This window comes from Toxoplasma gondii, chromosome XII, assembly GCF_000006565.2.
Source record: "Toxoplasma gondii ME49 chromosome XII, whole genome shotgun sequence".
Lineage (NCBI taxonomy): Eukaryota > Apicomplexa > Conoidasida > Eucoccidiorida > Sarcocystidae > Toxoplasma > Toxoplasma gondii.
The window spans coordinates 1,983,792-2,006,358 of NC_031480.1; the positions used below are offsets into that span (position 1 = coordinate 1,983,792).

General features: G+C 54.0%; 2 protein-coding genes across 2 annotated transcripts; one reads left to right on the forward strand and one right to left on the reverse strand.

Moving 5' to 3' along the window:
* Positions 1 to 9: 9 nt before the first annotated feature.
* On the forward strand, positions 10 to 6,226 carry RPS6 (ribosomal protein RPS6). The gene is made up of 5 exons (XM_018779780.1): positions 10 to 111; positions 173 to 3,049; positions 3,774 to 3,896; positions 4,695 to 4,851; positions 5,590 to 6,226. The coding sequence occupies exons 2-5, from the start codon at positions 469 to 471 to the stop codon at positions 5,708 to 5,710; spliced, it is 2,982 nt and encodes a 993-aa protein (XP_018634863.1). The 5' UTR covers positions 10 to 111; positions 173 to 468; the 3' UTR covers positions 5,711 to 6,226.
* TGME49_217680 (hypothetical protein) lies at positions 6,109 to 20,745 on the reverse strand. Its single transcript, XM_002371294.2, has 7 exons — positions 18,985 to 20,745; positions 17,968 to 18,122; positions 17,273 to 17,383; positions 16,199 to 16,503; positions 12,553 to 15,348; positions 11,187 to 11,372; positions 6,109 to 10,226 (listed from the first exon to the last, which is right to left on the reverse strand). Exons 1-7 carry the CDS (start codon positions 20,105 to 20,107, stop codon positions 8,198 to 8,200), a joined length of 6,705 nt encoding a protein of 2,234 aa, XP_002371335.2. The 5' UTR covers positions 20,108 to 20,745; the 3' UTR covers positions 6,109 to 8,197.
* Between the last annotated feature and the right edge of the window lie 1,822 nt (positions 20,746 to 22,567).

Here is a 22,567-nt window from a genome sequence, read left to right on the forward strand (position 1 = left end):
GGATCACAAACCAAGCGACATTGAAAGGAAGAAGCAAACGCAGGCGATGCCGCAGGAGAAGGCGGACAGAGTTGGAAACAAAGGAACTTGCATGCATTGAGGACTCCAAAAGTAAGTTCGAACAGAAAAAGGACGGACTGTGTCTGCCCGTGCATCTGTGGTGGCACGTAAGGACGTCTGTTGGGCGCTGAATTCTCGGCTAGACTTTGAGTTGCCAAGGACAGCCTGGGATCAGAGAAGCTGCAGGTGAGGTCCGAGAGGTGAAGCAAGCCGGGGAAAAGAGACAGGTTGAGGGGAGAGAAGAAGGAATGTAACGAGGAAAGGAGACTCATAAAACAGGAAGACAGCAGAAGGAAAGGCACAGAGTCGAAGAAGGAAAGCCGAGACCTTAAATCCGTGGCTGTCGACTGAGAGCCGTCGCTCCTCCACATTCCTTTATTCTCCTTCGCTGTTGATCTCGTCACCACGATGGCGAGAGAGGAGACGCAGGAGAGCGAAGATCAAGACGAGGGTGACGCGTGCGAAAACTGGAGATGTCATGTCCCTTGTTGGAGACGAAGGAGGCCGCCCTGTCACTGCAGCAGAGAAACAACTGACGACCATCATGTGAAGGCTTGCCATGACGTCAAAGAAAAAGCAATCGAAGAGCCCCACCGAGACGACGAGGGGGCGCCTCTGCTTCTCTCCAGGCCGCGGGAGCAGAGGAGAGAGGAAAAGACACTGAATCAGTCAGAGCTTCTTACAAGGCGCGACGAGGAAACAAAGAATGCTTGTGTGGCACTTCTTGAAGTCTGTCCAGAGGAATCTGGTTCGACGGAAGCTCTGAGACGACAGCGCCTTTCTTTTTTGTCTCCGCATGCTTCCGGAACTTCTCCATTGTCTTCTCTCGATTCTTCAGAATCTTTTTCTGTCGCTTTCTCTCACTGCACCTTCACCCCCCCTGAACTGTCCTTGCCTGTGTCTCTGCCTGTCTCCTCGACTTGCATGTACCCGGAGGATCCGTCGTTTCCTCTCTCCCATGCGTTTGCTTCTCTGGGGAATGCTGCTGCTTCGACTTCTTCCTCTATCTCTGCGTCTCCCGCTGTCTCTCTTCAAGAGGGAAGGGCGCTTGGCAGGCCTGCTTGCATGCGAAAAAGGTCGCCGTTTGTCTGCGATAGTTCCAGGAGAAAGCGAATCTGTTTTCTGTCATCGTTATTCCCTGCTGAGGCGCAGAAAGCTACCGTCGAAGATACAGACTCCTTGTCTCTCTCGCTGCCTCGAGAGTCTTCCCAGCTGGGCGCGTTTTGTGACTTCTCGCGAGAGACCATACTCAATCATCGGGGAATGCTATCTCTCGTGTCTAATCCGCAGTCGTCTTCTATTTACCCTGCTGTTTCTGGATCTACAGTCGAACATTCTTCGTCTCTTCTGTCCTTGACGCGTTCGCTTCTCTCGCATCTCCCTGTGGGGTGCCGTGCCGTCTCCGGTGTCTCTTTAAACTCAGTTTCGCCATATTCTGTCTCCTGCCGCAGACGGAGTCCTTCTGGGGCTGCTCAGACTCCAGTTTCTGAGAGGGAGCCTCTGCTTGCATTGCCCCTTTGTCGTGTTTCGTCTTTTTCTCTTTGCCGGCGCGCAAGGAAGAGAACTTGGACTTTGCTTGGCTGTTCTCTCTCCTCTTCTGCGTGTCTGCTTTTCCCGGGGTTTGCATCTGCTCTTGCGTCCTCGGCGAACCGCGCACACAAGCTGCCTTGCTTGTTATCTCGGTGCGCTCGCTGGGCCTCTGCCTTATGTCTCTCTGTCTCCTTGGCTATTTTGTCTTGTTCCTTTCCTCTGTTTCTCCGCGTCTCTTGCCTCGCGCGTTCTTCTTGTCTGGCACTCGCTGTCTCGGTCTTCTCGTGTCTCATCGCTCCTGTCTCCGTCCTCGGATTTCTCTCCAGGCGGCGGGATCTCCCCCGCAGCACCGGGACACTGCCCGCTGTCGAGACAGTCGCCTGTCCGAGCCGTGAGGAAGGTGTTTCCTTTTATTCAACTTCGAGCGTTGCTTTCCTTCCAGAAGAGGCAAAGGGCGCGCGCCACGTGATCCAGCGACGACGTCGGTGGATAGCTGCTCTCTGGGTTGTTGCCTGTCTTCCTGTCTTTTCTCGACCTGGTCCTCTCTCGGCTGTTGCCGCGCCTGTCACCGCTTCTCGACTTCACGACCTCGTCTGCACCCGGACTCAAGAATCGAGACGCGCGAGTCTTCTGTCTGTCATGCGGAACTCTTCACGCTGTCAATCCTTTGCTTTTGTGCTGCCTTCCTCCTCCTCTCTTGCGGCTTCATCTTTGGTGGGAGCCCCTGGCTTCGCTTCTCTTCTCTCTCCCAGGGTGGCTGCGCCGGCTTTTGCAGAGGAGCTGCGACCTCGCCCCGCGTCGCGAGGAGGCTCTCCGTCGTACTGGGGTCGAGGCCGACCAGCGACTCTGTCAAAGTTCCCCTCGTGGTTGCCCTTCTTGACGCTGTCTCTCTCTGCGTCCTTGTCGTCGGTGTTCTTCGCCTCTGTGGCCGCCTCGGATTTCTTCGTTTCTCCGTTCGTCTTCCGGGAGTCTCCTGCGCCCTCGCTCTCGCTGTCTGAAGACGCCACTCGCGTCTCTTCTTTCCTGGGGCCGCCAGGACGAGGCGGCCCATCCAGAAGCGACGTCTCTGACGCATTCAGCGGGAGGCGGCCGTCTCGGCTCGCTTCGCCGCGCCGCCGCGCTGTGGCGCAAGTGCGACGCCTTCCTTTTTCGTCTCCGTGCCTCCTCTCCTCGTCGTGTGGTGGGGTGCTTTCTGGCAACCGAGGAGGGGAAGCGCCGGTGCATGCAACCCAGTCGTCTGTTGAGCGTGGAGACGCTTCTGCTTGGGTACGTCGAGAGAGGGCCGCAGACGGACGCGCGGGAGCGCTGGGGTGCTCTGCAAAGACGTTCGCGTTCACGGAAGACGCCACGGAGAATACCGAAAGCGAAGAACTTCCTCTTCCACGCCGGCTCCTCGTGCCCCGCCACAAACTTGACAAAGAGGCGCACTTGAGTCACCATCGTCCGTCGGTTGTTGCCGGTAGGCTGACCTTCGTCTCCCACCCTTCTTTTTGGGTCCTTCCTCGTGGAGAAAACGCTTCTCTCTGTGTCTTCCCCGTCGGTTGGCGAATGTTGAGAGGCGTCCACACCCTGTGAAGGCGCTGTCAGCGATCGCAGAGACATGCACGCAGTCGCCTGTCTAGGCCCAGGGGGGATTTTCGTGGCTTATAAAAGTGTGCGTCTGCATGCACAGACTGGAAGGGCTGGGACAAAACGATGCTTAGCGCGCATGCAGAACTGCCGCTGGGTCTGCAACTTCTTTCGGGGCGCCAGCCATTCTGTCATCTCTTTCAGATGTCATTTGCCTCGAAACAGAGACCAGGGTGCCGGGGTCTTTGGCTGTAGGAACACCCTTGTGCACAGTTGCATGCACATTCGTAGATCTGCAGGCGTCTGCATCTGGCGACATGTCTCTGCATCTACATGCTCTTGTACGTTGCGGGAAACACGCACGCACACATATGTATAAAGATCCATATGCATACACCTTGGTGTAAGTGTGCCGTGCAATACGGCGGAGTGATAAGCGAACACAGAGGAGACTCAGGGGTGCCTTTATCGGTTCGGACGTCGACCCCGTAAGAACAATGGGTCGCGGTTCGGGTCACAGCGTGGATAGCCGAATTGCAGAGAGTGCCCTGTGATGTGTCAAGCGGAACAGTCTCTGCTGTTTTGTTTTTTCCTTGTTCCTCTTCCTTTCGCAGGCGGACATGGCCTTGCTGAAACTCGACTGTATCGGGTCGTTGCTCTCTTCCGCCCCGAGCTCTCAGTCCCGAAAATCAAGGAAGCTGTGCGCCCCTACGTGGATCAGCTTCAGCAGTGGCGCTGTAGGGAAACCCACGCGTTGTTTTCCAGTTCTTCGCAGGCTACCTGTGCACTTCATTCGCGTAACGCGGGGGTCGTGGAAAGCAGAATCGAACTTGGATGGCATACCGTGTGCTTGCGTCTGTCGACTGATTCAGAGCTATTCATGTGTTTCTCTTCCCACCGTTTTTTTGTATTTCATCGACCGGATGATGAGACATCAACCATCCACCGGCTTGGACTAGAACTACTTTTTGCACTTACGGCCACTTGCACGCATCCGGGCCGTGGCCCTCTGAACCTCCCCGCGCATTGTGATGCCTTGCCTCACAGCGCGCCTGGGACCCCGCAAACTGACTCACTCAATGGTTCTGGGAAATGGAAGCTCGACGTAGTTTGTGGGAGAGGCACTCCGAACCTTGAGTCTCTGAAGGGATACAAAAGTCCTTCATTCTCTGGAGAAAGCCAGCTACAGATTCCTTTGTGCGTACGGATATGTGTGTGTGTGTGTGTGTGCAAGCAGTGGAGGAACTGTCACGAGTGTTTTTTACGAGTTCGTCCATTCAGATCTTGATTGCTTTGATCACCGAATCAAAGTTCCACTAGGTCTGCAGAGCAAGGCTAAGATAACCATCAGCCGTGAAGTGCACCCTCTGTTTTATCGCGTTCTGGCGTGTGTATTCCTGGAGGAAAAGGGGCGCGTGAGGAGGCGCTCGTTTTTGTCGACACCGGTTTTTCTCTTGTTATGTGATAGCGCTCGCAGTCTGCGTTGTACTGCACCTTTCTAATTCTGCCTTTACCATGTCTTTTTACTTCCTCAGGTCGAAGCCTTCGCGTAACCTACCGAGGATATCGTCGACTAGCGTACCGGGTGAAGAAGAAAGACAGTGCACATGTGGTGGAGATGACGTTTGATCTTTTGCCTTCCGCAGTTCACTACTTGCATGTGAAGCTGAACCTGGACGACAATATCATCAGGTAAGTGCCTCCTGAAAAAGGGTACTAACTGTGTACAAACGTGGAACGGTTTCTTTCTAAAACACCCCTACGCTGTAAGTAGAGAAAGGTCAGGCAGCGGACGTGATGCCGGCTTTGTACGGAGGATACCGTAACTGCTTCTTCTTTCTAAACCTATCTATTGGGGTTTTGCAAGTTGTGTTTCGAAGAGCGAAGGCCATCTCCCGCGTCGTCCCGGGGGGCAGGTAACTTGCAACAAACGCAGGCAGTGTCGCAGACGCCTCGAAAAAAAAGTTACCACGTTATCTGTAGGCACTGTCTTTGTTCAAACGATGCACTAACTTCCCAGCTAAAAACCATCGTTCAATTAAATTGTCCTTCCCGTTTCGCGGTACAGACTTTTCGTGCTCAGTTAGGGACGGTAACACCGGCTTTCAGCTTCCCTAGGACCCGCAGGGGCCTTACAACTCTTCTTGCATGCAAGGCGGTACGCCTCGAAGGCGCCAGTCCAGTGTGCTTGTCAGGTTTTTGTGACAAACATTGGAGGAACAGTATCTAAAATATAACTGGCCGATTCATGGCCTCAAAGAACTGCAAATCAGTTTTTCAAGCAAACAAGGGGCCTCCGAGTCTCGTCTTTGTGTCCAGAGTTGGTTCGTTTTTTCAGCTGTTTCGTCGTTGTCATGTCGCTTCCTGCGGCTTGGGCCACCCGGCAAAATGTAGAGGTTTTGCCACTCTGTTTTTGTTCTCTGTTTTTAGGTTCATGATTCTGAAAAATCCGCCACTCCCCCGAAGCATCGTGAAGAGACGCCACACAATTCCTCCGGAGGAGTTCGAGGAACTCGTCAGATACAGCGGTCTCCCTGAGTCTCGGTCCTGAAGGATCTCCGAGTAGAACTGTTGATGTAGTGCAAAAATGCGTGGAGAAGCAAGCGAAAAGAGAGCTAAAGGTGGAAGGACTCAGAGGGAAACTACGCAGAGAAAAGTGGAAGATCTGATCGCGCGAAAAAATACGAAAGGTCATACAGCAGCGCTACCCCTTCAGAGGGCGAACAGGAGAAAGTTTACGAAACTCAATGAATAAACAGACAGAACAAAACACAACGGGGGATAGACAAGACTGCGATGCCTAGAGTAATAAAAACAGCGAAGATAACAGTCTTCTCCAAGATGTCCCCCCAGCGTGAACATCCGTAGTCCGTTTTCCGATGTTCGCTGTCCATAAGCTTCTTTGCTCATCAGTCAGAAACATTCCTTTTTCCTATTGCGAAAACGTCTCGGCAGCCCGCCCTCGTGACACATGCGAGATCGGTAAAACCGTCTGTCGGTAGGATCAGGCGTCTTATCTACGCATGTACCAGGATTTAGCGTCATCTTAAGGATTCTGCACATGACAGTTGTAAAAAAATTCTGGAATTAAAACGCCGCACGCCCATGTGTAGGTCATGGTGTCGGCCGAGTTATCTCAGCTGCGGCAGAAGGGCTGATGAATGACGACCGCTAAGGCATCTCCGCAGTTTCTATGTGGCAGTGCAAGAGAACAGAGTTGGCTGTGTACAAATGATGGCGTTCCGAAAACACTACCGTCACGTGCAGACAAGCTGTACCAATATCATAGTCATTTGGCTAGTATTCTTCCCCCTCTCTCTCGTCAGTTCCTTTGTTTATCACGGCTTCCCGGTGCTTCCACGGAAGCTCACGTATAGGAGCTGTGGGCGCGACACAAGCGTACACACTTTCCACAGATCACGGTGTATTGTTTCTTGTTTCTGCAAATCGTGCAATCTTCTCTCGGAAGCTAATGGTATACAACAAATCCGTCGTCCAGCCGCTTAATAAAAGACGTATTGGATTGGCTGCACGCAGTCGAGTCCTCAAGCGGTTAGAGAGGTGCCGGATCGCGCTGCTCACTACACCAAATTCATTCACTTCGACGTATGCGGGTGTCGCTGAAAGCAGCATGTTTTCATTTCACGGCAAAGAAGCGCAAATGAAGAGGGAATATTTCACATTTCGAGGTGGTGATCAACAGGTGCGGTTTGGCATTCTCCACTTCAGAGCACAGAAAGTTGCCACGAGAAGAAGGGGCAGCGGCTGGAAATTTCAGGAAGGAATGAAAAAGGAGTTTCGGCTTTTCAGCGAAAAACTCTGTGGAGGTTCGAGCAGCTTGGCCACCGTCCTCCAAAACAAGAGAACCCTAGCCTCAACATTTTGGCAAGATCTGCCACTTTGCTTGGGTCCAACGAACATCTGGTGGTACACCTTGAAGCGTTCTTTAAACCTGAGATCGAATACTTCTCGATGTAGAGGTGGGGAGCGAACGCACACGCGTCTCTGATGTCCGGCTAGAACCATCACATGAGGAAACATTGCACGCGACACGTTCAGGACGTCCCAAAATGCCAAAGAGCGCGCCTCACGCCGATGTATGGTCCACCGTCTACAACCACACCCCTTCATGCTGTCGTTTATTTCGACGTTCGGCTCTGTGCAAGCTACATATTCTTTAAAAAGGAACAGCAGAGTCTCTATACAAGCACGAATACAGGAGTGCACGAAACCATCGTACACGAACACGGAACGAATACGATGGTGAGAGCTGTCTCGCGGCTTGCTTCTTCTCTCTCCAGTCTCTCTACGTCATTAACAAGATCAAACAGAAAGACCTCACATTTCTCCACCCTTTAAAGGACACTGACCGTTGCCTCTTCCCTGTTACAACTTCGATGGAAACTGTCAAGGAGCACCCTCTCGACGAATCTGACAGGCACGGCTTCCCCGTTGGCGATTCACGCAGTCTCGTTTGCGGCCTGGGGCAAGCTCATAATTAAAAAAATTTTTTATTTATGGACAGAAGAGAAAAGGCAGCATCATGGCTCACGCACTTGCCATATCAGTCTTCTAGCCTCAACTTTCCCCTCGAAAACATGTCACTCCTCAACATCACAACTCTTCATTGTGAGACACTGCCCTTCTTCCCTGTTCTGGCTCCGCTGGCTCGCGATCTCTTCCTTCCTGCTAGCCCGCAACTCTAGTGCCACTTCCCTCGCCCGGGAGCCAACGAAAGTATTTTGTGGTTTCTGCAATCGTGAATGACTCTCCAAAAGCGGTAACGCATTTAATTTTCCCCACAAAATTGCCACAGTTTTTCACGACGAAAGAGGCTGGCAAGCGGGCTGCTCCGAAACCGGCATCGCCGCCTGCCTCTGCTATTTCTGTTTATCATTTCTCTCAGTGGCCACGGCTCACAGTCCTATCGGTTGACTTATCTTTGTTTCTCCTTTTAGTCCATATGCTCGCCAATTTGCACTCCGAATACATCAAGTCCACGAACAGGAGCGTTTTCCCCGTCACCGAGAACTAGAACTCATACAACATCAAATAACCCGAGCTCCTCGTACTCGGGTGTCACCATCTCTTCAGCTGATGCGAAGCCATCGTAACCGAGGTTCATCAGCTCACGCGTGTTTTTCATCAGCGTGTAGTCATCCAGCGAAGCTGGATCCTCAACATCGGGTGTCGGTGTCTCTTCGTCCTCGGGCATCATTTCCTTCTGGCGGGTAAACATCATTGCCTCCGAGTGCATCGGTGTTACGGATTCGTCCTCCTCAGGCATCATGTCCTTCTGACGCGCAAACATCAGAGGTTCCGAGTGCTTCGGTGTCACGGATTCGTCCTCCTCAAGCATCATGTCCTTGTGACGCGCAAACATCAGAGGCTCAGAGTGCTTCGGTCTCACGGATTCGTCCTCCTCAGACATCATGTCCTTGTGACGCGCAAACATGAGAGGCTCAGAGTGCTTCGGTCTCACGGATTCGTCCTCCTCAGACATCATGTCCTTGTGACGCGCAAACATCAGAGGCTCAGAGTGCTTCGGTCTCACGGATTCGTCCTCCTCAGACATCATGTCCTTGTGACGCGCAAACATCAGAGGCTCAGAGTGCTTCGGTCTCACGGATTCGTCCTCCTCAGACATCATGTCCTTGTGACGCGCAAACGTCAGTGCCTCCGAGTTCTTCGGTGTCACGGATTCGTGTGCCTGAGGCATCATGCCCTTCTGACGCTCAAACGTCAGAGGCTCCGAGTGCTGCGGTCTCACGGATTCGTCCGCCTCAGGTATTATTTCCTTCTGACGCTCAAACGTCAGTGCCTCCGAGTGCTTCGGTGTCACGGATTCGTGTTCCTCTGGTGCCACGGATTCTTCTGCATCTAGTGCCACTGATTCGTGTCCATATGGTGCTACTGATTCTTGTCCATCGGATGTCATTGATTCTCGTTCTTCGGGTGCCTCTAATACCCATCCTTCTCGTGTCATTAATTCCTGGCCTTCGGGCGTCATCAGATCTGGTCCTTCGGATGTCATTAATGCCTGTCCTTTTGGTGTCGTTAAATCCTGTCCTTCTCGTTTCACTGATTCCTGGACCGTACGCCCGAATGGCATCCGCTCTTCAGGCAGGATTGCCTCTGGGGTTTCTGGCGCTCTTGACTCTGGGGCCTTGGACACCCCTGGATCCTGCTCCTTCGGCGCCACTTCCTCTTCGTTCGACGACAGCGAGTGGTCGTTGTAGAGCGGCAGCGCGTTCGGCTCCGGCGGTGTCCATTTGCCTTCCTCAGAGCGGTGGCGTGTGTGTGGCGTTCCCTCAAGTGCATTCTCAACGAGCAGGTTCGGCATTTCGAGTACCTTTGGGCGGCGTTTCTCTGCGTCTAGGACCTCTACAGTTTTCTTCACCGAGAGGTTGGCAGCGGCGGCAGGGTCTGTCTTCTTGCTGGTCGTCCTTTTGACTTTGAGTTTCTTCTTTTCCGCCACGTGGTTTCTCGTGGGCATGAGATTCACCTGCTTCCACGCCTCTTCCATCCGGTCCCCAGCGAAGAAACGCTCGCCCAAGAACGGAGTTTGGTCACTGGAAAGCGTCACGAGGATTTTGCGCCCTCGCAGTTCACTGGCGTACAGCCTTGGAATGACTCGCGTCTCCATCAGCGACCCGACGCGAGTCACAATGCTGGGCATGGTTGCACACTCGACGGCCGCCTCCGCCTCGCCTGCCTGTACGCCCTTGATGTAGAAGGGGTCCTCGTTGCCTCCATTTTGCTGCTTTCGCCTCTTTTCTTCGCCGTGGACATGCACCTTCCAGAACTGCTCTCTGCCGCCACGCGACTCTGGGTTGCCGACGTCGCTGTGGCTGCTCCGCAGGGAGGCATCGAGGAGATCGATCGAGGACGTCGAGGACTTCCCGAACTTCACATGCACGTTGGCGATCCATCTCGACGCCTCACCCGCGCCGGACGTTCGACCCCACAAGCCTGCTTCTGCTGTCGCTGTTTGCATGGCGGACATAACTGGTTGGTAGTGCGGGAAGGCCTCGGCTGCCGCCGCCTTTGCAGTCTCTTTCAGGCGCCTGAAACACCGAAGGCAACGAACAGCGGACCTCAGTCTAGTTCGAGACCTCGTGCCTGAGGACTGCAGCGGGGGTCTGCACTTTCGAACAGAAACAAATGCGCTGTAGCCCCCACCCAAAAGCCGGAACCACTGCGCTACTGAAAACGAAAAAACACAATATTTGCAATATAACCGTAGACGATAGAGAACCTGTCCTTCGAGCAACGGATCAAAGAAAGTTTCACATTTGCAAAAGCCCTTTCCCACAGCTTGGCTGCCTAGAGCCGGACAACGCACACTCCAACCAAAAGGGTGAGGAAACAACGTGGAACGACAAAGAAGCGGCAAATTCTACCGAAGGGAAACTGAAGCACCAGCGAGACACGTGTCTCTGGTAAAGCTGTCTCCCGTGCTCGCGTCGCGGCACCCGGCGAAAATCTTCTTTGTTGGAATTCAGAGAAGAGCAGGAACTACACAACGACGCCTTTGAAAGAGGCAGCCGCCTCTGACGGAAGTATAAATGTGCACCGTATGCACACAGAGAACCGAAATCAGCTATGACGCTGAAAGAACGGGAAGTAGGCCGACACAAATGGAACGAATTAGCGAGTTGCATGAAGTCGGTAAGCCGTGAGGTAGATCAGAAGGAGCGACACAGCAGTGGAAAGACAGCGCAGACGATGAGAATAAGACACACAGATGCAGGCATGTTGCTTAAGAGCGACTGAAGCACGGAAAAGTATTTCGAGTTTTGGAGTGTGGTTTCTTGTCAGATTGTCATGGACTTCCATGATGGGAGAAGCGAAAGAGACACGCTGCTTGAGCTACTCGAACATCTCTAGCAGCTGTCAGCTGTTCGTCCAAGCTAGGAAACCACTGTTCCTTCTCGGTGCGTCAGAAAGCAGACACACGTAAGAAGGAAGACGCGACTTGCGGCAAACGACAAACCACTCAAGGGAAAGTTTATGAAGCAACGTACGTGAGTTTTGACTGCGTCCTCGTCGCGTAACTGTAGGCTGCCACCGCCGCTAGACCAGCCGCTGGATACCCAATCAAATACACGGCGCGCTCGAGAACGGAGACAGGGGGCACAGCGAACTCGTTGCTGCCCCGTCGACGCGAGGGACAGGCCGCAACGTGGATGCGAATCAGCAAGACATTTTCCCTGCAAGCATGCGCGGCAACAGCAGCTTACACGTGCCTACCGCATCTGGTGTACAACACCACTCGATGCTGCACCGTGTAAATATAGACAGCAGAACTGCAACGTTCACCCTCCACAAACTGGACCGCTGGCGGCCGCTTTAAGCGCTGAAGTTCATTGATCCACAACGGCAAAGGTGTCCGTATCGGTTATGGCTGGGCTTAAAATATGTATCCACAAAGAGCTTATTTAGAGTATCCCACAATACCCTGCTTACTTTTCCGTTCTACTGGTGCGTGGTATTAAAACGGTTCCACTTCTCCTACGCCCTTCCGACACGCAAAAAACTACGTCTTCATACAGGTTGACTGCCAACAGATCCGCACACTGCTCGATCTACGTCCACTCGCATGTAAGCGCGGACGTCCAAACAGGAAAACAGGAAGGTGATCACAGAGCCACTCTGGTAGTGTGGAGCAGCATGTGGTGATTCACTCACAGTTGAAGTGGAACTGTGCCTTGCCACGCACTGGCTTGCACAACCTCTGGCTGACCCGTGGAAGACCTTGACATGGTACATTCAACTAGATGCATTCAGATTATCTTTTTAAGACTACAACCTATTCATCTGCTCATTTCGAGAAAACCTTGTACATTTATCTGATTCAGATGTTACTGCTTTCTACTGAGGCGACCTGAGCTGGTAATTTTGGACTCCTCAGTCCCTACCCACTGAGCTCCTTCAACTATATTACTTGTGAATACAAATGTCAGATAGGAGCACAAACGAGTCAGGCGACAACAAACCGTAGAAACAGAATTGATGCCTCAATGCACTGCGCGGGGCCGTCCTCGCACGGTCTCCTTTGACGCGGCATGCAGAACTGCAGTTATCGAGACTACAGGCGGCCTCATCAACTGAAAGGTTTCTTCAGCAACTGATCAACCCCATCCGCTGCCTTGTTCCCACTACGCGCCGAATGTGTTACTGTGGCACATCTACTATCTCTGTAATAAAAAGCTGCGTGACCGTTCCTCGTGCATGTGCTCGCGACGTTCAACCCCGTCCCAGTCCACCGTTTGCGTATCTACATCATTGCGGAATTTTTCGAGCACCAAAACCGCAAAGCGATCCACTGAGTGCACTCGATAAGTTGTCCGGGACTCTGACAGCAGCTTAGAAAGAGCACGTCAAACTCACTGGAAAAAGGAGCTTAGAGGAAGAAAGAGTGGTGGGAGTTCTTGAGCGAAAGCGGTCTCGACGTCGATTTGGTGCTTGTCCATCAGTCTCCGGTTGTAGGACGTGGCCCACTTGGACGCGTTGGAAACGTACATCTCGTGTTTTAGCGTCATGAGTTGCTTCCAAAACCGGCTCCCGAGAGGAGCGTGGACGAACGAGTCGAGCGCTGTGCAGCTGGGCATCTGAGGCGCTCGCTTCTGCGCGTCCGCTTGCTTCTTCGTGCTCTGTTTTCTGTCGCCCTTTGTTTCCGTCTTGCGAGAGAAGTCGGCAGTGCAGACGCCGTCCAGATGCTGGACAAGCGTCTCGACGCTGCTCTGGGTCAACTGAAGACGCCGCAACTCGCCCCCATTCCCCGCTTGGTAGCGCAGGGGTAGCCCATCTGTTCGCGGTCCGAGGTAGACCACCAAGACCTTTCGCTTTCCCACGGCCGTTGGAAACAGAGCTGCGCTCTCAGAGCGGGTGCCCGGCGTCGTTCCACTCTTCTGACCAGATTCTTCGACTCGGCTTGACGCCAGCGTTTCTTCGTTGTCACTGTTGAAGCCCGGTGTTTCGAGCTTCCGCCCCGCTGTCGCTGAGACCTGCGTCTCAACCGAGTTCAACGTCGGCAAGGAGACCTCAGGCGGAGAAGAGGGCGTGTGTATCGTTTCCCGGTCTCGCTCTGCGCCCTCGTCGCCGCCGTCTGCGAAAACGTTCCTCTGAGGAGCGACGCACCACTCGGACAGCTGAGTGCTGGACTGATTGAGGCAGCACACAAACGGGTTGAAGCCGCCGTAGACTCCGTTCCCCTTTTCTCTGTTCATCTCCCCTTCCTCAGGCTTGCTCTCGCCCTCGCCTCGAGTCTCCTGTTGCACATGTATGAGCAAAGCAAGGCCGTCCTCAGCCGGCACACGTAGGTCCTGCTCGTCTGCCTGGTCTTCTGGACTCCCCGACTCCACCGTCTCGGTAGACGATGCAGCGCCTCTCTGACCTGCGCGCTTCGCCCGCTTCTCTGCTTTCTTTATCGCCACATCCAGCGGGAGGGCTCTGGTCGGCTGAAACCGCGAAAGCGTGTCATACTCTCTGGCCTCGCTCGGCAAGACCTTGCTGCCGCTCCACGCGCCGACCAAGTCCGCGTCGTCACCCACGGGAGAGAGAGAAGGGAACGGCGGCTGGAAGTCTGTGTAGGTTTTCATGAACTGTGCCCCGTACTCCGCGTACGATACGAAAGGGCCGAACCCAGTGACAGGCTCTGAAACGGGGTAGAACGTCGGCACTGAAGTGATCTGGTGGTCGGCTGAGAAGAAGTACGACTCGATGACCAGGCCGCTGACTCGTAAGACGTAGTATCCGCCTTCCTTCGATGCTGCTCTCGAAGTCTCTTCCACTCTGTCCGTGCTCTCCAGCCTATGGCTGTCCTCCGCGTGGGCCACCTCCTCGCTGAAACGCTGCAGCCGCATCTGCAGCTCTTCCTCGTCGCGAGGGTCTCCCTCCTCGCGAGGATCTTTCTCGCCATCGGCGACATCGGCCGCAAGCTGCTTTGCGTCGAGCACCTCGGCAACTCTCGTCGCCGGGTTCTCGGCCTCGGGTCCCGCTTCAACCGGCTCTAGCTTCGCTGAACCTCTTCCCTCTCCTCCTGCTCCCCCTCGGGGATCTGAACCCATTTCTGCGCTCACCGCCGTCGCGGGATCACGCGCGGAAGTCGCTGCGGGGAGATGCACTGGGGGCAGCGCCTGGAAGTGCTCGTAGACGAGACGCTGCAGCGTCGCCAGCGGAGGCACGAGAGCATACAGGGGGCGGTCGTCGACAGCCGCGTCTCGGATGACCCAGGGCGGGAGCATTTGCGTCGCGTTCGTCCACTCCTCCGGCTCGACGGGCTGACTCGCGCCTTCGTACGAGTAGATCAGCTTCATGCCCCAGTCTCCGAAAGTCTCCCGGTTTCCCTGAGCCCTCGCCGTTGTTGCCTTCTGCGCATGCCAGATCTCCGCCTCGCGCTCGTGAGCTGGGTGGTTCTTCTGCTCTCTCTGGAGACGCCGCTTCGCGCGTCCGAACAAGTTGCCAAAGAACGATCGGCGGCGCTCAGGCACTTTCCTCGAACGCTCCTCGCGCTCTGGATCTTGCCTCCCGTCCCCGCCTCGCTGGATGTCCCCAGGTTTCTCCTCCATGCCCTCACCGGCGTCGGCAACTCCTTTCTTCTTCCCGCGTTTCTCGCGTCTGGGGCTCTTCTGTTTTCCGTGACCGCGCCTCAACAGCTGCCGCGATTCCCCCTCGCCCGCTGGCGACTCCCCTTCGGGTTCGCGGGCGTCGTCTGCGACTTCCGGCTTCTTGTCCCCGTCTCGCACCCTCTGTTCGTGCAAAGGCTTCTTGTTCGCTCTCCTGCGGTTCTCGACGCTGCTCCCTGAGTCCTCAGCCCCTCTCTGCAGGTCAGCCGTGTCGGTCTCGTCTCCGTCCTTTACCCAGTCCGGTTCCGCTGCGTACCTCCTGGCTTCGTCTAAACTGCCGTTCCTCATGTCCTCATCTCCACTCTCGTTTTTTCCCCGGTCTTCTTCCGACGAGTGGAAGGATGTGGCCGACCGGGAAGACTCACTCAACTCGCCTCTCAAAAGCGACGCGCCTCGTCCAGCATCGTCCAACTCGGTTTCATTGTCTCCGCCGCCTCGTCGCGTCGCCTCTTCGTGGCCCGAATGCGATCCTGCGACCGTAGTCACCAGCAAGTCGCTGATCGGGCGCGGCTGTACGGGGAGTGGAGGCGGAGGGGCAGTCACGAGCACGATCGGAAGCCTGCAAGATGGAAGGCCACATAACCTAACAAAAACAAGTGAGCACTGTGGGGTGGGGCTTCTGGGGTAGAGCCGCACACATTCGTCTGCAAAACCGGCGTTTGGGGTTGCGAGAGGGTCCTCCTCGTTCAGAACGTGAGTCCGAGAGTGACAGAGTCCGACGGAGATGTACCCACATTTTAGGACGATCGAGATACAACCCACGGCTACAACCGGGACTGATCACTGAGGACCGCTCGACATGAATAGAGCTCGAGGCATTACACTGAAACCAGTTAACACTCAAATACATCCTCCTTCACGGTGCTCGCTGCAGCGGAAAAATCGAGGATCGGCGCCGCAGGCGTTTCCAACCAGCGTGGCCAATCGAGAGCCCGTCACTGCTACGCCGCCTAAAAAGGCGCCGGTGAAGAGGCGAACGCATGTGACGGGTGTAGCCACACGTCGACGGTCTCGGAAAAGCCACAGGGGGGCCGCTGCATGAACGGATTAAGATCCTACGCCGCGCAAGGTTGCCTCCAGCGGCCAATGTGCGTGGCGCCGAATATACAATGCCACAACAGTGGGAAAGGTGACCAGTAGACAACGCAGACGACGATCACCTAAACGAGTTGTTGAAGCGACAGGAACGAGGCCACACCTGTCACATGCTCCGCAAGGCCAAGAATACAACAAACGAAATACTGAAATACGGTGAAGAACCTGTATTCACATGGAATAGATTTAGAGTATCTCCGAACATATCTTTAATATAGAAGGCAAATCTACATAGAACGCGTTGGTCAAAGCTGCGCAGCAAACTTGGAAAAACTTCACAGGACGAGCAGACAAAGACGCTCACGTGAACTTACACTTCCCACGATGGGTCTTGCTGCTTAGCCACCATGTAGAGGAGAAGCTCGAGAACCTTCTTTGCCTCGCTGTTAGGATAGACTGTACTGACGTCGAGGACCCCCACGCCGCGTCTCTCCATTTCATGCACCGCGTCGGCCACCGCCGCCGACAGAATTTGTTCTTCCAGACTGGACCGGTTGATGCGGCTTTGCTCCGACTGTTTCAGCTCTTCGAGGCGAGCCCTGATGCGGTACTCTTCTTGCCGTATGTCTTCTTCGTAGACGGCTTCACGTCGATCCTTGAAGAGCTCTACATCAGCGACCTGGACGAGACACCCGCACAGCCGGAGATTGAGGGGAAACCCCGGAGTGAAAAACGGAGAAAGTATCACTAGAATGAAGGCGCTCGAAGGTGGGGTAACCGACGCCGAAAAGCGCGCACAGCAAAAATACTGAACGGAAGAGCGGTCGAAATTCGCAGTCGCCAGAGGCGGTCAAACTGAGAAGCCAACCCGATTCACCCACAGGCTGCCGACGACGCCAGTGAATCGATGTGTTTCAAAAAAAAACTACACCCCTTTTCAAAAAGATGCATGCTTGTACACACGAGAAGTGGAAAATATGTTGAAACAGTTACGTGTTGATACTCGAAAAATCGAACTCTGATGGCATCTCGCCAGCACACACCAAGGTGGACGCCTGAAAAACAAGAACATCTTTCTCTCAGCGCTAACATGCAGTCTTCGCTTCCGACACTCCGTGCAGAACACGGTTAGTGAAATAATGAAAGTAAATTTGAAGTGTGACTTTGGCAGTCCTTCGTTTACAGCTTGTTCCGTTATATTCAGACGCATCCTGTTATATTCGACGACCAGTTGTGTTTATGAATACGCTTGCAGGTCAAGAGGGAAACAACTCAGACCACAAACTCGACGACAGACCAATGGCATTTACGTCTTTGGCAGTGCTGGAGTCGACCAAAGCGTGTGTGTGTGTGTTCCAGTTGCCCCGGCGGTGACGTTTTCCCTGCCTCTCTCGAAGGAAAGAGCCTCGAACCGATTAAAAGCAGACCAGTTTATGTTTCTCACTTACATGGCGGTCAATGGTGACATTGACACCCCTGGAGATGTCATCCAGCTCGCTGGCCAGGGCGACTGACGTGTCCGACGCGTTCAACATGGCAAACGAGAGGTCGACTACGTCCTACCAGAGCACGGAAAATCAAAAGGCCACTGTCCAAAGCCAGCGTACTACAGTATCTCCCTGCTTCCACAAGACTGCTTTTTGCCGGAGGCCTACCGAGACGCCGACAAACGCCGGTCGCTCGGCCCTTCGATCAACCTTTTTGCCTCGCGAATGACGGAACAGGAGACGGAGAACACGCAAACGTTTGAGCTCGGAGATGACCGATGCTCGCGTTTCCACTTTTGTTTTTCTTTTGCCTGGTTTCTCAACGCTCTCCCGTCTCCACTTCACAGCGACTGAAGCGCGTACAATGCAGTTTCGAGGCGCACCGGAGAAACCCAGGAAAGTAACCGGACTCCCCTCTCCCCTGTGTCCCGCAAGACAGTCTTCATGAGATGTGCCCGAACGAGGGAACCTCGGATTGAGATACAACCCGCAGGTAAACGAGCCACCGAGTGATCACCGCAGAGCGTTCAACATGAACACGTGGAGTCTGCGATACTACACCTCCGTCCATCAGCCTCTCTCTGTTTTGACAGTTGCCAGCTGCTCAGACCGAAGTCGAGAACTCCCTTTGTGAGAAACATTTTGGTTCCTCTTACCCTCCGAAGCGGCGTCAACCTCTGATTCACAGCTTCTCTGAGCTGACTCTCGAAGAGCGTGCTGTTCGTGCGAACGAACGTAGAAATGCGAGAGTCCATAACGTTGACGGCATTCTCCAGCTGCTCCAGAAAAGTTCTGTGAGGGAAATTCCGGCCTGACCAAAGAAGCAGAAGATACGGTGAACGATGGGCATGCAGCCTATGAAAGGCAAGATAAACCACAGTACAAAGAATGGTTATATTGTTTCACAAACCAATCCGGTAGTAAGGCGCAATGTGGGAGCCTGTTTACCCTACACGTGCGTAGCTTGTGGAAGAGCGCTACCTCCCCACGCGTTGTACCTCCCCCAAAGCAAACACAAGCACAGAACAGAGGGAAGCCCACATTATGTCCACATTCACGTAGTATTGTGAGCAACCATACAGGCGCCAGCCTCAACAGTAGCGGCTGAACTAAAGGAGAACCGACAAAGTAAGCAGACCATCTGGCTGCAAAACATCGCCCGCAAAGCGGTGAACAAAGCTGCGTAGATCCACGCACTCGGTTTAATGGACGAACGAAACACGCAGCAGTTCGGAGAGGGCAGTGTGGGAACACCCGAAAGAGACGACACAGTGAAGCCACGAAAGAAAAACGGTGGGCCGGAGAAATCTCCAACACATCGACTTTTCCTGAACGAACAGTGGAAGTCGAATTTCACATGAAAATTCAGTTACGCGGTACAGATAGTCGAGTTCTTTACACTTTCTGCACACCACCACTCCAGTGATGTGCTCTAGACAGCTGACAGTGTTGGATTTCACTATCCTACGGAATATTTACGTTCGCGAATGTCTCTCGATAACGAGCTGTTTTCCAGGTCCAGAAGGGTCCGGCTCGGGGGCCGACCCGTGCGGGTCGAAGACAATCGAACATTCTCTTTGCGTTCTGAGTTGATCCCCGGACGTCTTGTCCGGGCCGACACTGGAGCCTCTCCGGACTCTCCGATTCTCGTTCCATTGACGGAAGAAACTGACCTCCGGCGGCGATCTGTTCAAACGCCTCGACGCTGCGTTGCGGACGTAAATCGACAAGCGCAGACCGGTACATTTGCATGTCGCCTACAACGCCGTCAAGTTGTTTCTGAAGCCAGTCGATGTCGCCGGTGAGTTTCGAAACTCTCTTCTGCAAAGATGCCTCCACCTTTTCCACAGCTTCAGCTTGGCTCTCGAGCTCCCACCCCTCCGCAGCGTCGACCTCCGGTTCGGTTACGCTTCCGAAAGAGCCATCCCGTTCGCTCCCAGTAGGCGCTGCGCTCTGCGGCAGACCGGACTTGAGGCTCGTCAGCAACTGGGACGTATCGCTCGACGCTTCCTGCTGGAGACTGTCCTGGTGCGTCTCCGGGCTCGTCTCCTGGAGTCCAGAAGACACGGCGGATATCAAACGAGGAAACGCAGGCTTCGCCTTTCCAGGGGCAGACGGTCGCGCGGTCCGTGCGCCCTTCTTCATCTCAGAGGAGCCACCGTTCCAGGACCCCCACAGCTGCTCTCCACTATTGTCTAGAGCCGACGAAAGCCAACCATGGAAACTGAGCTGGCTAGGCAGAGGGAGCCGCGCATCCCGCGAAAGAGTACGCGAAGCAGAATGTTTCGACGTCTGGCTGATCTCCATCCCTCTCCCCGCCACGCTCAGGGACGAGTCTTGCTCTGGTGTTTCATGTGGCGGTCCTTGCTGCGTAGCATTTCCTTTTTGCTTTGCCTGGGTGCTGGGGACCGAGGAGCTCGACGCGCCCCGCGTTCTCCCTTCGGAGTGGCCTGGCGCCGGAGCTCCTTTACCCCGTTTCTCAATGGTCGTTTCGGATTCATCCGTGGTCGAATGTTCTGGGGAGGTCGCAGACGCAACTGCCGCTAAAGTCGCAGGCAAGGCAAGTGGTGGTTCTCCGTACACGCCATCGGGTCGAGAGAAAGACCCAGCAGAAAAGCTCGAGAGGGCTGGACTGGAGAAAGGCGTCTCAGAAGGCAAACAGAAAAAAATGGTAACGAGAGGAAGAACGGTGCGCAACGAAAACAACCCGGATTTGACACAGACTAGAAAAGAAGCACCATCTGTCCAACGGCCCACACCGGCTGCCTCCGGCACTGGGGGCGACTTCCCTCCCATTCTTTCACAGGGGAAGCTTTACAGGCACAACAGTCAGGCAATGAAAGTCATGGAACACAGACAGTAGGGAGAGAACAAACCATGCGCCAACTGACCGAGGGACAGCTGCCAACGGCCGAGCGTCTCCGTCCCTACTAGTGCAGGCGTATCAAATGAAGATAAACGCCCTAGAAGACAGTCCGTTTTCTGCCATTGCCTCCGTTCTTAGACTTCCAACTTGTGCGAAAGACTAGTTCTTCGGCATCACTTAAAAACGAGCAGTGACCCCCGACTGTGGTAATGGGTCTTGCGGGGGAAGTCGTACTCTATAAGGGTGGTGGTAGTATCCGAAGTGCAGGGAGAGAAACGGTAAACAAACAGCGACGGAGAGTCTCCCAGTTCATTTCCAAGAAGGGGTTTTCGAAACAATGTCGTGAGCCTAGAGAAAGCCAAAACAGAAAACGTTCATCGACGCCACCAGCACACAAATCGAAGGTCGCCGTGGCACGGGTGACACAGGGTTTAGCCAATCCTCGCCGGTAACTACGGAGACGTCATAGAAGAGAGAAACACGTACTGTAGTCGAATCGGATCTGACGACAGTCTTGCAGAATCTTCAGCGATGGGCTTACAAAAGCACCGGAGACAAGAATTGAGGTTTCTGACGCGCACAGCGGCAATCCGTCAAACTTTGTGCGCATGCAAACAACAGCGACGCGCCGCTAGTACGCACCGGTCCCGAAGAGAATCCTGCGAACGCGCGTCGTGTGTGTGTTCCGCAAGGTTCTCTTGAGTCGAGATGTGTGCCCTCTCCTCGTGGTGTAAATCAATGCGGACAGAAGATACAGTTTTGGATTTTGGCTCCTCTCGACGGAATTTTAGTGTATCTTACGGAGAGGCTCCTCTCCAGGTGTCGCGCCGACGCTTAAGTTGCTGTCACAGTGCTAATCCATCGTCGATCGGATAACGGCGTTGAAGTCCCCGGAGAGTGTGAATTTTTTAGAGACATGTACTGTTGCCTCTACGCGAAGGAACAGTTGCTCGCACTGCGTGTATCGGTGTTTTGAAATTCCTCGTGAGCATGGAAAGGGATGTGGCTAAGACCGTCGTTCAACTGCAAGTATCTTCGTGTTGATGCCGCGTCGGTCGGGGACTTGTGGAGGCATGCTCATTGAGCTTCGGGGGAAGGCAGACTTGATCAATCGGGATGTGATCAATTGTGGCACCTTGGTTAAAATACATTGGAAACCCTTCTCATGGTTGACCTAGACGATGTCACGGTAACGTCGCAGAGTTAGAAAAGCAGGTGGGGCTGATTACATTTCGACTGTCACGCGTGCGCCGCTGGTGGAAGTTGTGCCTTTCGCTTCTGCACATGTGAATCTGGTTTGGTAGTTAGTGAGCAACCGTTTCTGCCCTGCCACTGTACTCACACAGTTCACTGCAAAAGTCGCGAATTTCTCTAAACATGGCACGAACCAGCTCAGGCCTGGTGCTAATTAGCAAAAGGGACCTGTAGAGTATGGTGGATGGTCGGTATTACTAGATTAACTTTGAAGCGCCTGCTGCAGTCGCATCGCGATCGGAAGAAGCGAAATCGGAGAGGCAACTGGAAGGAAAATTATACGGTTTTGGGTCCGGAGACAAGTAGATTTGTTTCCATCTCGCTCTCTGAAGCGACAATTTTGCATCTAGAGTTGGCTGATTTACCACACAGCGCATGTCCACTCTTCACACGCAAACTCAAAAACAGTTTGACAGGCTCCCTCCGAAGAACAAGTAGTGAGACGTGTGTGGTCGACGCTATGACGAATGAAACCGCGTTTCTATAGTTATGAACGTGACGTCTGGGGCCAACGCCTCTTGAACCAAAGCGAATCGGAAAGGTAGGCGACGTCCTGAATTGGTTCGTCTTGGGCGAATGAGGTGTTTTCGTACCGATCTGTGGATCCTGCGGAGTAGCACGTAGGGACTGTGCTGGCCCATCCAGGCTGTGACATACAGACTGCTCCTTTGCAGCACGGCAACGGTCCGACACATATCCCTCCAACAGTGACGCAGCCTTCGGGACGCAGTTCCCTCTCTCCTTTACCAGGGTTCCACATCTGTTTCCGATTCGCCTGCTGATCAGTGGAAGTTGAGACCAGCGGTGAGCCACCAGAAATGCAACTCAACGGCGATGCCATTGGAAGCTCAACCAAGGAACAAATTGGGGATAATGGAGGGAAGGGAGGGGGGAAGGATCCGGACAACCACGGAGGAAATATCCAGTCGATGTCGGACCCACCAAAAGAAAACATGACGCAGGTACCCGTGTCGTGGTTTTTCAGGCAAGTCACTGCAGTTTGCCTTTGGTCGCCACTCCTGTCATCGTAGGTCCTCGCAAGTTCTTCAGCGCTTGCCAGCCACTCAGCGGCAGCATCCTCTCGGTCCCACAGAAAAGTGCTTCGGGGCAAATGCGGATCCTCTTTGAAATATTGT

Coding starts and splice junctions, on each gene's coding strand:
- TGME49_217680 (XM_002371294.2), bottom strand. CDS start 20,107: ATGGGAGGGAAGTCGCCCCCAGTGCCGGAGGCAGCCGGTGTGGGCCGT. Junction 18,123..18,984: donor TGAACAGATCGCCGCCGGAG/GTCAGTTTCTTC, acceptor TTCTTTGGTCAG/GCCGGAATTTCCCTCACAGA. Junction 17,384..17,967: donor GGTTGACGCCGCTTCGGAGG/GTAAGAGGAACC, acceptor GTGCTCTGGTAG/GACGTAGTCGACCTCTCGTT.
- RPS6 (XM_018779780.1), top strand. CDS start 469: ATGGCGAGAGAGGAGACGCAGGAGAGCGAAGATCAAGACGAGGGTGAC. Junction 3,897..4,694: donor TCAGCTTCAGCAGTGGCGCT/GTAGGGAAACCC, acceptor TTACTTCCTCAG/GTCGAAGCCTTCGCGTAACC. Junction 4,852..5,589: donor CTGGACGACAATATCATCAG/GTAAGTGCCTCC, acceptor CTCTGTTTTTAG/GTTCATGATTCTGAAAAATC.